Raw genomic sequence first — 14346 nt, forward strand, 5'->3', positions numbered from 1 at the left:
TCTTGGAGTGGATGAACTAGAGGGTGGGGATGGTTGCATACATTGTGGATGCACAGTTTTTATATTGTATGTGTGTTTTATTTACAGAGGTAAGGAACTCGGAAGAACAATATAATAAAATAGTAATACCCAATGAAGAAAGTGTGGTCATCTATTACAAGATTAGACAGCAGCTTGCCAAACTGGGTAAAGAAATCGAAGAATATATTCACAAACCAAAATATTGCTTACCATTTCTACAACCAGGTCGTTTGGTAAAGGTATGTTAATTTTTAAAAAATATTTGGGTATTTTAATATTGGATAGTTTTTGAATAGCTGTTCTGTTTTTTTATGTTGATAAAGTGCTTTCTGCTGCAGCAGTTGGTCTAGAGTAATTATATGGTTTTACTGGTTTCACGTGGCTCTGCTTAAGGGGGGGGTCATTAATCAGATTTTATTTTAGAGGATATAAATTGAGGTAGACAGTGTTCCAGCTATAAAATCTAAAAATAAAGGTAGTTTTATGTAGGATGAATTCATTAGTTATAAAATACGAACGACTTTAGATATTCTCAGAACAAATACACCATGTTACCATTTTTTGACATTTTGCCAATTGAGAGATTCTTGTTATTGGTGTTCCAGAGGTCTATGAAATTTGGCAGTGATTTTTTTTCTGTAGAGTTAATATCTTTTTCCATAAGTTTAACAGTGATCTCTCAAAAACACTTCATCAGGAAGACTCAGTTTTATTAGCCTGTAATGTGGGTGTGGGTCAGAAATTGCCTTTTGGACACAGATGTCCTTGTTTATGTGCTTTACTTTCTTTTTAGGTAAAGAATGAAGGAGACGATTTTGGCTGGGGAGTAGTCGTGAATTTCTCCAAAAAGTCAAATGTTAAGGTAAACTATTTGTTCTTAAAATAGAATTTTATATAAATTGTTAATAAAAATTTTTTTTCAGACTCATGAAATTGATCAAAGATGAGAAAGTATCTTAAGAGAAGATGTAATAAATACTGCCATAAGGAAATAATCCTATATAATAAAGAGGGAATATGCAAATTGACCATCACACCATCACAAAGATGGCTGCACCCACAGCTGAGGCCAAGTTCCGGAAGGAGCCTTAACGAGCAGTCAGCAGGGACCTGAGGCTAAGCCCTCCCCCGCCCCTGTGGGGCTTGACGGGATCTCAGGCCATGCCCCCCACCCGGCAGGGCTTGACGGGGGATCTCAGGCTGTGTCCCCCACCTGGCGGGGCTTGACGGAGGACCTCAAGGCACGTCCCCCGCCCCGGTCTGGGCTGGGGGACCTCAGGCCACGCCCCATGTCCTGGTGCCGGTCCAGGGGACCTGAGGCTATACCTCCTGCCCGGCAGGGCTTGACAAGGGTGGGACTGGCCAGGTCTGGATCTAGCCCAATTGGGGGAGGGGGGCGCGCGGCCGGATCTGGGTCTCACGTGATTTCGAGGTGCGTGTGTGGGCGGGGACTTGACTCTGACAGGAGGAAGGTTTGCATATACATTTTACTAATTTTCTTTCATCTCTGACACTTCTATTATAGAGAAAGGGCAAATAGCAATATTAAATTATTTACTCTAATTAATTCCCTTTCAGTGTGCACGAATTTCGTGCACCGGGTCACTAGTTTTTTGAATAATCTTAAATGTTGTGCTTTAAATGGTATGGGTTATTTTCCTAACAAAACAACAACTTTTAATTTCATGATAATTTATATTTCTCGTCTGAGCTCATCAGTGCCGAGCGCACCGTCCCTGGACCCGTGCGGGCCGGTGTCTAGGAGTTAGTGACCTTCTCTGCTCTTTCCAGCCCAACTCTGGTGAGCTAGACCCGCTGTATGTGGTGGAAGTGCTTCTGCGCTGCAGCCGAGAAAGCTTGAAAAACTCGGCCACGGAGGCTGCAAAACCGGCCAAGCCCGACGAGAAGGGGGAGATGCAGGTGTGTGCTCAGCTTTCATCTGGGGGTTCAGAGACCCGCGAATTACTGTAATCACTGGATTTCCTGAATGTGATTCTAACAAACATGTCAGGGTTTCCACATGGGAAGTTTTTAAGGTATTTTAAGGTCTGTTAAAACTATCTAAATATCAGTAAAATGAGTAATGAGATTTAAGCTCTTTTATTGAATTATGGCAAGGTTAATTAATAGTGACAAAGTAAAGATAAAAAGAATTAAAAAACTTAAATTCTCTTATAAAGTTGGGTTTTACCTTGGCTGTAAAGAAGTCTCACTGTTATTTGTATGATCAAGTAATTACGCAGTGTTACTTTGTCCATGTCCCTTACCACATTCCTGTTGGAGGTGGACACTGCCGGCAGTACGTTCTTGTAGCTCTGTCATGGCCTTGGCCCGCTACCGGTATGCCGACCGCTGCCGCTCGTCCCAGCCGCTCCATCCCAGTCGAAGGAGACTCAGGCTCAGGAAATGAAGACCATAATAACTCTGAGGTCCAGACAAGTGATTTCTGCTTTGTTTTCTCTAGGCAGAGAACTCCCAGAATCCTTCCGCATTAGATAAAAATATCTGTCAGGGACATGGAATAGAAGATTAGAGACGATCTTCTTCTGTAGATCTTATAGACCTATCTCTCTCTCTTAGAGCAGTGGTCGGCAAACTCATTAGTCAACAGAGCCGCAGTTTGCCGACCACTGTCTTAGAGTATGACAACTGCTTAAGAAGCAAGATACCGCCGAAACCGGTTTGGCTCAGTGGATAGAGCGTCAGCCTGCAGACTCAAGGGTCCCAGGTTTGATTCCTGTCAAGGGCATGTACCTTGGTTGCTGGCACATCCCCAGTAGGGGGTGTGCAGGAGGCAGCTGATAGATGTTTCGCTCTCATCGATGTTTCTGACTCTCTATCCCTCTTCCTTCCTCTCTGTAAAAAAATCAATAAAATATATTTTATTTTTTATTTATTTATTTTTTTAAAAATATATTTTATTGATTTTTTACAGAGAGGAAGGAAGAGGGATAGAGAGTTAGAAACATCAATGAGAGAGACACATCGATCAGCTGCCTCTTGCACACCTCCTACTGGGGATGTGCCCGCAACCAAGTTACGTGCCCTTGACCGGAATTGAACCTGGGACCTTTCAGTCCGCAGGCCGACGCTCTATTCACTGAGCCAAACCGGTTTTGGCAATAAAATATATTTAAATAAAAACAAAAATAAAAAAGAAGCAAAGATACCCTGTAATAGTTGTGATGGAGTAAATCTAACAGTTTTATCCCTTGAAGTTTGCCTCCAAGGTGTACTATTACACATTACAGTCAGTGTTTTTGTGATGAGCTTGGAGCAGTTTGAAAACAGCCGATTTAAACTGTGAAGTCTGATGTCCGCCTTCCTCAGGCACGGTTTCTGTTGACTGCTGTTTCCCTGTGTATGGCCATGCTTTGTTGTTTCTTTACGTGTCTTGTAACTTTTTTGCTGAAACTGCACATTTTAAAAATGGCAATAGGGTCCCCTCTTCCCCTCCGCCCCTCCCCCCCCTCCGAGTTTATTCCTGTTTGTTTGGTAGACTTTTCCGAGTTAGTTGTACGTTGTGCGTGGCCCCTGAGATGTGCTTGGTTAGCTTCGTTGGTCAGCTAATAACTGGAGACTCCTTAAGGCCTGGGAGCCGCTGAGGACAGCAGTCTCTGATGGAGGTTCTGCGTGCACCTTGCAGCGCTCCCGCAGGTCTCAGCCAGCGAGGGGACAGCGCTGCCTGACTGACGTCCTGTGTGCACTGCCTCGAGGTCAGCCAGCGTAAATGCTAGGGCCTTCTCAGCTCTTTCTTGAGCACGAACGGACGCAGCCAAGTGCATGTGGCCTTCTAGGTTCCCAGGAATGTGTCAGAAGCGTTCAAATCCCCGTAGCTTTATTTTAAGCTTTTTGTTTACCTATTGCTTGATCTCATTGTTAATCCTTGTCTTGGGAAGCTATGATGTTAAACAGTGGACTCTTGCTGTTTTCAACAAAGGCCTCAGGGAAAAGGTGGTTGGCTCCGGGGGCACTGAGTCAGGTCAGATAAGGCAGCCCTATCCGTGGGACCACCTGACTGGTGAGGTAATGGCCGTCCCCCGGGGATGGAGCTCGGAAGCATTCCAGCTCTGCTCCTGCCTCCCTGGGCCTGCCTCCCTGGGCCTGCCAGCTGGTTTTCACTGTGACCGCGGGCTGCTGGTCCCCAAGGCTCCCGGGGACCAGGGGGGGTAGTTGCAGTGCCACAAAGCTCCCCTCTGACCAAAAGCCAGCCGTTTGTGTCTGCTCCGTGCTCCTGGGGTTGCTGTGAGCCTTCGGTTACTTTTCAGCTTCTGGAGAGAGAATTAGATCAAGGCCCTGAGTCAGCTTTTTAAATACAAAATTTAATGAAAGGTACGTTTGTTGAATACGTTTGTTTTGACTTGATTAAAATTCAGTTGGTTCAGAAAGATCTTACTTGGATAAAGAATTTAGAAACCATTGTGTTCTAGCTAGTAGTCTTGATTTGAAGAATTGAAATTTATTTAGAATGTATTGACTTAAAACTTACTGACTTCAGATATCATCTTATGTGCTTATCTTAAAATAGGTTTATGGCAAATTTGCAAAGATTAAAAAGGCCTAAGCATAAAAATGCTTTCTACTATTGGTATTCTAACAAGTTTCCAATAACTGCCGATGTGATTGTTTGGATTTATATAGACCAGTGCTGCACCATGAGAAACCTGAACCTAGACGTAGGACATGGTAGGACTGGACACCGTGTGACTTAACGGCAACATTGTGTACCTCTTCGTCGGCAGGTTGTTCCGGTCCTGGTGCACCTCCTGTCGGCCATCAGCAGCGTGAGGCTCTACATCCCCAAAGACCTTCGGCCCCTGGACAACAGGCAGAGTGTCCTAAAGTCAATACAGGTACACACTGACCTCACACACTGCATGTCAGTTTCGTGCACAGCTACTGAGGCTCCATAGTGAGGCAGCCGACACGCTTCCTTTCAGAAAGCTTGCCCAGCACCAGCAGAGGCGGCTCCTGGTCCCAGGGGTGCAGCAGAGCCTCTCGCTGTCCTCTCTCTGAACCTGCTCCCTGAGCCGCAGGAGGGCAGGAGGGCAGGTCCTGGGCCAGGACTTGGCCATTTTCAGTGTGGTCAGCAGACGGTTGAAATAATTTTCTCCGCCTCCCTCCTCCCCCCCCCTGCCCCGCCTGCTCCCTGGGTGCTGGGGGCCCACCCCACCGCTGCCCCAAGCCAGCCTCGCCCCTGCCCCTGCCCCTGCCCGTGGCCGTGGCCTGGGCTGAGCAGAAGGCTGGCGGTGCAGGGCAGGAGAAATGTGTGGGGGCCTCACTGGCCCACTCGCGGTGCAGCCCACTCGAGTTGGGGGGAGGACCCCCTTTCTCCCGCGCCCATCTCCCTCCGCCCTGCGAGCTGCCCCCTCGCGCCCCCAGCCCGGCTCCTGGGCGCTGTCCTCCGGCGATGTTACAGCCGCTTCAGAAATCATTTTATTTTCAACAAAAAATTAGAACTTGTAGAAAACTTTATTTCCTACTAAAAAAGGAACTTAGTTATTTAGTCAGTAAACATTTAAATTAGTATCTGCTCATGGGAGATTATATACTAGAATCTGAGACAACAAAGATAAAGGGACAGGCTACTTTCACGAGACATTTTTAAGCTGTATGTATCGATCTATTTATTTATTGTTTGTTTATTTTAATTCCTACCTGGCAAAATGCTTAGACCCTGAAGTCGCCCAGGGGACACTAGTCTGTCTTAGACCCTGAAGTCGCCCAGGGGATGCTAGTCTGTCTTAGACCCTGAAGTCGCCCAGGGGACACTAGTCTGTCTTAGACCCTGAAGTCGCCCAGGGGACGCTAGTCTGTCTTAGACCCTGAAGTCGCCCAGGGGACGCTAGTCTGTCTTAGACCCTGAAGTCGCCCAGGGGACGCTAGTCTGCTGTGAACCATCCCTTCTCTGAACTCACATGCTCATCATGTTCACAGATCAATCATGTAAAAAAATTGGCAAGAGGGATCTGGACCCTTTTAAAATGTACATCTTTTGACTCAGTTGTGCCCTCCCTAGGTATCAACCCCAAGGAATTATTCAGGAAATTGAAAACAATTTATACACTTAAGAGATGTTTAGTACACGATGGTTTATGATGGCAAGATGTTTTCACAACCCAGATGTCAGAGAATGGTTTACCAGTGAGCTGTGCCACATCCAGACGTTGCACTCTATGAGCTAGATTACTAGTCGAGTACCGTGCGCCCCTGTATCAGCAGGTACCAAAAGGAGTTTTCAGAACCAAAGGCCGTGGGGAAATGCACTCGCATATGTATGATTTGGGAAATTCCAAGCTGTACATATGTAGCAGCCTTTTTATGTTTGCACATAGAAAAGCATAGAAGAAAATACTGATTTGTTTTAATCTTAACTAATTTTGTCTGTAAATAAAAATGAATTTTAAATGTTTGTTTCAGGAAGTTCAGAAACGGTTTCCGGATGGTGTTCCCTTATTGGACCCTATCGATGACATGGGCATTCAAGACCAGGGCCTGAAGAAGGTCATCCAGAAAGTGGAGGCGTTCGAGCACCGCATGTACTCGCATCCGCTTCACAACGACCCGAACTTGGAAACGGTGTATACGCTCTGTGAAAAGAAAGCACAGGTATGAAGACACTGATGTGCGTCCTAGAATTCTATGTATTTCATGACGTCAGTGAGGATGCGTTTTTCATTTTCTTCTCCGATGGGTTTCATCAGCTCTAATGAAACCATCTTCTAAGTAAAGTTACGGACTCTTCGTAAGGCAAGATGAAGATCATTTCACCATAGTTTGGCATTTGATGGGGGGTTTTCTTTACAGTTTTTTTGTGTGTTTTTTTGTTAATCCTCACGAGAGGATATTTTTCCATTGATTTTCAGAGAGCGTGGAAGGGAGAGGTAGAGACAGTGAGAGAGAAACATCGATGTGAGAGAGACATATTAATTGGTTGCCTCCCACATGAGCCCTGACCGGGGCTGGGGATCAAGCCTGCAACCAAGGTACGTGCCCTTGAACGGAAATGAACCTGGGACCCTTCAGTCTGCAGGCCAACCCTCTACCCACTGAACCAAACCAGCTACGGCAGCAGTATTTTTAATGAGATATAGTTCACATAGCATAATATTCACCTTTTAAAAAAATATATATTTTTGTTGATTTCAGAGAGGAAAGGAGAAGGAGAGAGAGAGAAACATCAGTGTGATTGGCTGCCTCCTGCACGCCATACGCTGGGGGTCAAGCCTGCAGCCTGGGCATGTGCCCTTGACTGGAATGGAACCCCCCGGGACCTTCAGTCTGCAGGCCGGCGCTCTATCTACTGAACCTCACCAGCTAGGGCAATGTTCACCTTTTTAAAGCTCACAGTTCAGTGGTTTTTAGTATACTCACAGCTCTCTGCAGCCATAACTACTGTCTAGTTTCAGAATATTTTCATCACCCCAAAAAAGAAACCTCATACCCATTATCAGTCACTCCCCACTGCCCCCGCCAGTCCTGCAGCCACACATCTGCTCTCTGCCTCCACGTCGGGCCCGCACTGGAGGTTTCATCTCAGAAAGTCATGCAGAGTGTGGCCTGTGTGCTGGCCGCCTTCCACTTGGCGTGTCTGCACGGTTCACCGTGATGCCGCGTGGGTCAGTGCTGGACCGCAGGGCTCATTGCTGCCCGCCTGGGGCTTGGCTCCATGGCTTGTTGGACCGCGGTGTCTATCCATCGTCAGGTGATGGGCACGGGCGGTTTCTGCACCTTGGCCTACCATGAATAATGGTGCTGTGAACATTTGTGTCCAAGTTTTTGTGCGGATACATGTTTTCATTTCTCTTGGGTGGCATTGGGTGGAATTGGTGGGTCATAGAGTAGCTCTAGGTTTAACTTTTTGAGAAAACTGCCCAACTTTTCCCAAGTGGCTACACTGCTTTACATCCACCTGCAATTTATGAGAATTCCAATTTTCCACATCCTTTCCAACGCTTGTCATTGTCTGTGTTTCTATTGTAGCCATCCTAGTGGTACGAAGCTGCAATAGTTCAGCTTTTCATGGTAATCAGCTGAAATCTCAGAGCAAAGGTGATCTTATAGCCATTCTGAATAATGAACTCAGAAAAAGCTTTGGAAGCGAACACATCCCTCTCCACTGTCCACCTCTCTGCACCTGGAATCTTTTGTCCAATCAAACGTCACTTCCTCCTTAACGCGTATCACGCATCTTCGTAAGGCCTACATTTAATATCAGTTACCTGCCGCGTATGATTCTGTGAGAATAATAACGTAAACGGTAAACGGCACATCGTTAGTTGTGGATAAATGGACCACCATCCTGGCTTTTAGAACAGCTCCTCCTCAATTGAAGCTCAATATAAAGTCTGGAAAGTTCAGCTTCCCAGCCCCTAACCTGTCTTCGTGTCTGTTTTTCTGAGCACCGAGCCTCTGCTTCAGGATTCGGTTTCTGTCATACTCTTGTCCCAGCAGAAGCGTCTGTAATAGTTACTGATTGGCTGAACTCTAAAACGCGGCCACTCGCGAGGACGGCCTTGAAGTCCACGCACTCTGAAGCTTTCATCTCTGTCTGTACGATAAAGACCTGTTCTCTTTGCTAGAGCCGTTTCCAGTTTGTGATGTAATTTGAGGACAAAGAGAAGGGACACTTTCACCCCAAGGATCGTGAGGAAAGTCTAGGTCGTCAAGAGATGAGAGTTGCCCTGGCTGGTGTGGCTCAGTGGATAGAGCGTCAGCCTGTGGACTGCAGGGTCCCAGGTTTGATTCCAGTCAAGGGCACATGCGAAGGTTGCGGGCTTGATCCCCCAGTGGGGACGTGCAGGAGGCAGCCTATCAATGATTCTCATCATTGATGTTTCCATCTCTCTCTTCCTCTCTGAAACAAAAAATATATTTTTGAAAAAAGAGAGAGATGAGAGTCACACACCCTGACCTTCCTGACCCTGTTCTCTCTGCTCCCCCTGCTTCCCTGAGGATGAGGGGCGGAGCGGTGGGACTTGCTGCTTGAGGAGTGAGCGTGTGAGTGAGCCTGGGATTCACGCAGACCTGGCTGCCTCCCGAGGCTCCCTCACCAGCCAGGGCCGCGCAGCTCCTCCCTTCGGCTAGCCCTTCCTCTCACGCCGCCTCCGGGGGCTGTTAACCCCACACCTCCCTGCTCGGCTCCGACTTCCAGTGGACGTTGGTGTTTTCCATAGTTTCACATCTTCCCTGTCTTCCTCTAGCGCAGGGGTGGGCAAACGTTTTGACTCGAGGGCCACAATGGGTTCTTAAACTGGACCGGAGGGCCGGAACAAAAGCTTGGATGGAGTGTTTGTGTGAACTAATATAAATTCAAAGTAAAGGAGCGGAGGGGAGAGCAAGAGAACCGGATAGAACAGCCGGATCCGGCCCGCGGGCCGTAGTTTGCCCACGGCTACTAGCGTAAGGTCCAGGAACGCAGCTTAAGAAACTCCTGGTCCCTCCTGCCCGTTAGAGCTGACAGGGAGGTGTGTGGTGGAGCGTCCTTGGGGAGTACTTTGTGTCCTGAGTAAGTCCCATGTACTTGGTTCACGTAACTGAGCTTCCTTTATACTTCTGGGTGTCTTAGATCGCAATAGATATTAAATCTGCAAAGCGAGAGCTCAAGAAAGCAAGAACAGTCCTGCAGATGGATGAACTCAAATGCCGCAAACGCGTGTTACGGCGCCTGGGATTTGCCACCTCCTCGGATGTCATAGAGATGAAGGGACGCGTGGCCTGTGAGATCAGCAGGTGAGGCTGGCCCGGGGATGTCAGAGAGATGAAGGGACGCGTGGCCTGTGAGATCAGCAGGTGAGGCTGGCCCAGGGATGTCAGAGAGATGAAGGGACGCGTGGCCTGTGAGATCAGCAGGTGAGGCTGGCCCAGGGATGTCAGAGAGATGAAGGGACGCGTGGCCTGTGAGATCAGCAGGTGAGGCTGGCCCAGGGATGTCAGAGAGATGAAGGGACGCGTGGCCTGTGAGATCAGCAGGTGAGGCTGGCCCGGGGATGTCAGAGAGATGAAGGGACGCGTGGCCTGTGAGATCAGCAGGTGAGGCTGGCCCGGGGATGTCAGAGAGATGAAGGGACGCGCGGCCTGTGAGATCAGCAGGTGAGGCTGGCCCGGGGATGTCAGAGAGATGAAGGGACGCGCGGCCTGTGAGATCAGCAGGTGAGGCTGGCCCGGGGATGTCAGAGAGATGAAGGGACGCGCGGCCTGTGAGATCAGCAGGTGAGGCTGGCCCGGGGATGTCAGAGAGATGAAGGGACGTGTGGCCTGTGAGATCAGCAGGTGAGGCTGGCCCGGCGGCTGCTCATCTGGTAGGAAAGGCTGCCTGGGAGGGTGGCTCTTACAGCGCCTTTCACGGGACGTGCAGCGCTGGCCCGACACGGGATGTGGGAGAGGAAAACGCGTGAGTCTCGGATTCCATGAATTGACATGAACACCACTGGCATTTTGATGTATTTCCTTTTTATTTATTTTAACGCACCTGGGATTTTTACTAATTTAAATCTTATTTCATGCACAATTTTGTATCCTTTTTTTTAATTTACCTATTGTTCATTTTTTTTATTTTTTGTTAATCCTCACTCGATCCTTTTCCATTTAGTTTTAGGGAGAGTGGAAGAGAGAGGGAACGACAGAGAGAAACATCCGTGTGAGAGACACACATCGGTTGGCTAAGGCTATCCTATTTAAAATTGTGGACCTTTGGCCCTAGCCGGTGCTCAGTGGTTAGAGCAACGGCTGGCACACCAAAGGGTCCCGGGTTTGACTCCGGTCAAGGACATGGACCTCAGTTGCAGGCTCGATCCCCGGCCTGGTTAGGACACATGTGGTAGGCAACCAATCAATGTGTCTCTCACATCGATGTTTCTCTCTCTTCTCCCCCTCCCTTCTACTCTTTCTAAAAATCAGTGGAAAAAATATCCTCGGGTGAGGGTGAACAAAAAACCCCCAAATTAGGAACATTTTCCACCTTAAACTTAGTCTACTAACTGTCACTCTTCTACATGCACAGGAGAGTCTGTTACTGTCTGGGGCTACATGAGGGTATTGCAGCGTAGCATATTATAGGCTCGGCTTACAAATGGCCGTCAAAAACACCACCAACAAGCAAAAGCAACGAACAAAACAATAAAAGAACAAACGGCCGTAAAGTAAATGGCTTGAAACCACAGCAGTCCTGTCTCTCTGCTGCTGGCTGGGCCTGCTTCCTGGTCCCGGCGGTGCCGGCAGCCTGAGGTAGATGGTGTTCTGGCCACAGTCACGCCCAGTCGTCTCAGTGAGTCCACACGAGACCCTTGGAAACAGCTTTCTCTGTACTTCCCGGGGCCTCAGGGACGAGGCCAGAGGACTGCGGCTGTGGCTGTGGGGTCAGGCATTACTAGTAAGGACTGCTCACGTTGTTCCTGTTGATGTGGTTCAGATGTCTGCAGGAGCTGGTGGACTGGCGAGTGGGACAGTCCTTGGCCACCAACACAGGCCGTGAGTGCCCAGATCCAGTCAGCTGTCACACCGAATAACGTCCTGTCAGACTGTCCAGTTTAGAAAAGCCAGCAATCCAGAATTTGAGGTGCAGTCTCTTGATTTTTAAATGTTCACACACCAATTCAGAGTTTTGTCTTCGTTACCACGTGAGCCAAATAAAACATTTCTTCCAATTATATCTGCCCCACAGGCTCCTACTTTCCCTCCACCTGTGATGCCGTTCAGCTTTCCTACTTTGTAGTTAAAGAACCAGGCACCGTGGGTCAGTAATTCACCCAGGGTAACTCTAGACCAGGCACTGCTACCAGCTCGCCTGCCAGCGTTAACGTCATCGAAATCGTTCTTTGTCAGGTTACATAGGACGTGATCAGGTGGACGTTGCTCTGAGTGTCTGCAGCTGTGGGTTGGTCTGGGAAGAATGGTACTGATCTGATTTAAAATGGAATGTTTCAGGTCCATTTCCTTTCCCTGCTTCTCCCTCTGGTCTCTCTTTTGGGAATAAATCCCAGCCACTAAAAGCAGAAACTGGGCGGCATCCTCGACTCCTTCCCCTCTCCGTCTCCCCACATCCTCCCAGGCTGTCCTCAGCCTCCTGCAGGAGTCGGGTCCACATGAGCCCTCCTGTGTGTGCCCGCCCCCCTTCCCCCCCCCCGCCTCTGCAGCCCGTCCTTCATCCTCTCTGTGTTCTTTCCAGAGCACACCCTCTGTGCCCTCTGCTAACCGTCTCCTGGGGTTTCTCTGTTGCTTTTAGAATAAACTCCCTAATTCAGTGTGTTCGTCCCCTTCGCTCCCTAGCCTGCCTGTGGCCACGTCTCCATCTGTCGCTTAGCATAGCCTTTCTCGTGCTCCCCCTCACGTCCTTCTGAAACTTGCTCTGAAGTTCTCTAATCTGAGAACTTCAACATTTTTAATGTAATCACCTGTTAAACTCTTAGGTCACTGTCCTGTGATTATCTTTCTTGTCTCCTCCTGCATTAAAGTAATCGTGCCCTATCAGATTACCATTAGGAATTCAAGTTTAGCTTTTAACTTTATATATATTAGAGGCCCGGTGCACGAAATTCATGCATGGGGCGGGGGGGTGTCCCTCAGCCCAGCCTGCACCCTCTCCAGTCTGGGACCCCTCGAGGGATGTCTGACTGCCCGTTTAGGCTCGATCCCGGTAGGATTGGGCCTAAACGGGCAGTCGGACATCCCTCTCACAATCCAGGACTGCTGGCTCCTAACTGTTCGCCTGCCTGCCTTCCTGATTGCCCCTAACCGCTTCTGCCTGCCAGCCTGATCACCCCCTAACCACTCCTCTGCCAGCCTGATTGATGCCTAACTGCTCCCCTGCCAGCCTGCTTGCCCCTAACTGCCCTCCCCTGCAGGTCTGGTAACCCCTAACTGCCCTCCCCTACAGGCCTGGTCCCCCCAACTGCTGTCCCCTGCAGGCCTGGTTCCCCCCCCCCCCAACTGCTCCCCCATGCAGGCCTGGTCACCCCTAACTGTTCTCCTCTGCAGGCCCAGTCGCCCCCAACTGCCCTCCCCTGCAGGCTTGATCGCCCCCAACTGCCCTCTCTTGCAGGCCTGGTCCCTCCCAACTGTCCTCCCCTGCTGGCTTGGTCGCCCACAACTGCCCTCCCTTGCAAGCCTGGTCCATCCCAACTGCCCTCCCCTGCTGGCCATCTTGTGGCGGCCATCTTGTGTCCACATGGGGGCAGGATCTTTGACCACATGGGGGCAGCCATCTTATGTGTTGGAGTGATGGTCAATTTGCATATTATTCTTTTATTAGATAGGATAGAGGCCTGGTACACGGGTAGGGGCCAGCTGGTTTGCCCTGAAGGGTGTCCCAGATCAGGGTGGGGGTTCCCTTGGGGTGTGGGGCGGCCTGGGCGAGGGGCCTGTGGTGGTTTGCAGGCTGGCCACGCCCCCCGGCGACCCAAGCGGAGGCCCTGGTATCTGGGATTTATTTATATTCTATAATTGAAACTTTGTAGTGGAGGCCAAGGCAGGCCAGGGCTGCAGAAACTTGGCTTCCTCTGTCGCCGGGGGCAACTCAAGCTTCCTGCTCTCTCCAGCTTCGTGGCCGCAACCATTTTTGTTGGGATTTATTTATCTTTTATAATTGAAACTTCGTAGCCTTGAGTGGAGGCCTGGGCCCGCCAGGGTGTGCAGAAAGCTTGGCCTCCTCCATTGCTTGGGAAACCCAAGCCTCCTGCTCACTCTGTGGCCGCAGCCATCTTGGTTTGGTTAATTTTCATACTCTCCTGATTGGCTGGTGGGCGTGGCTTGTGGGTGTAGTGGAGTGGTGGTTAATTTGCATATTACTCTTTTATTAGATAGGATACTAGTGACCCATTGTGCGAGACCCGGGACACACACACACACACACACCCGCACCATGGTATCACTCCAAGTCCCAAAGTCCCGCCCCGTGTAGCCGGCACACCGCAGGACAGCCCTGAGTCCTGGAATGCCGCCCCGATGCCCCGCCTCCGGGCCCCACCTCCTCGGCATGCACCCGGGGCTGCAGAAACCCCGGCAGAAGCTGCGTGAAGTGGCCGCCAGCCCCACCCCTGCTGCCCCGCCCTCACTGTGTGCACCGCCATCTTGTGACGGTGTTACAGTGTGAGGGTCAATTTGCATATTACCTCTTTATTATACAGGATACTAGAGTCCTGATGCACAAAATTCATCGTGCAGCCCCGGCTTCGTCCAGGCCATTTGGTCGATTTGCATATTATGTTATTATTATATATATAATTTTATTGATTTTAGAGAGGAAGGGAGAGATAGAAACAATTAAAGAAATGGTTGGACCCAGATAATAATTGGCTGGTGATGACTTCTTCCTGGTTACTGAGAGTT

At 49.4% G+C, this 14346-nt stretch overlaps 1 protein-coding gene across 2 annotated transcripts in view; it reads left to right on the forward strand.

The window, feature by feature from the left end:
• MTREX (Mtr4 exosome RNA helicase) overlaps positions 1-14346 on the forward strand; it is a 51628-nt gene that overhangs the window by 27375 nt on the left and 9907 nt on the right. For both annotated transcript variants that reach the window (XM_080677334.1, XM_080677335.1), the window contains 6 exons: positions 88-260; positions 815-883; positions 1813-1941; positions 4764-4874; positions 6442-6630; positions 9590-9753. In XM_080677334.1, coding sequence (XP_080533460.1) covers positions 88-260; positions 815-883; positions 1813-1941; positions 4764-4874; positions 6442-6630; positions 9590-9753 — 835 coding nt within the window. The remainder of the gene's footprint in view (positions 1-87; positions 261-814; positions 884-1812; positions 1942-4763; positions 4875-6441; positions 6631-9589; positions 9754-14346) is intronic.

Source organism: Plecotus auritus (genome assembly GCF_963455305.1).
Source record: "Plecotus auritus genome assembly, chromosome: 7".
In the NCBI taxonomy this organism is placed as follows: Eukaryota; Metazoa; Chordata; class Mammalia; order Chiroptera; family Vespertilionidae; genus Plecotus; species Plecotus auritus.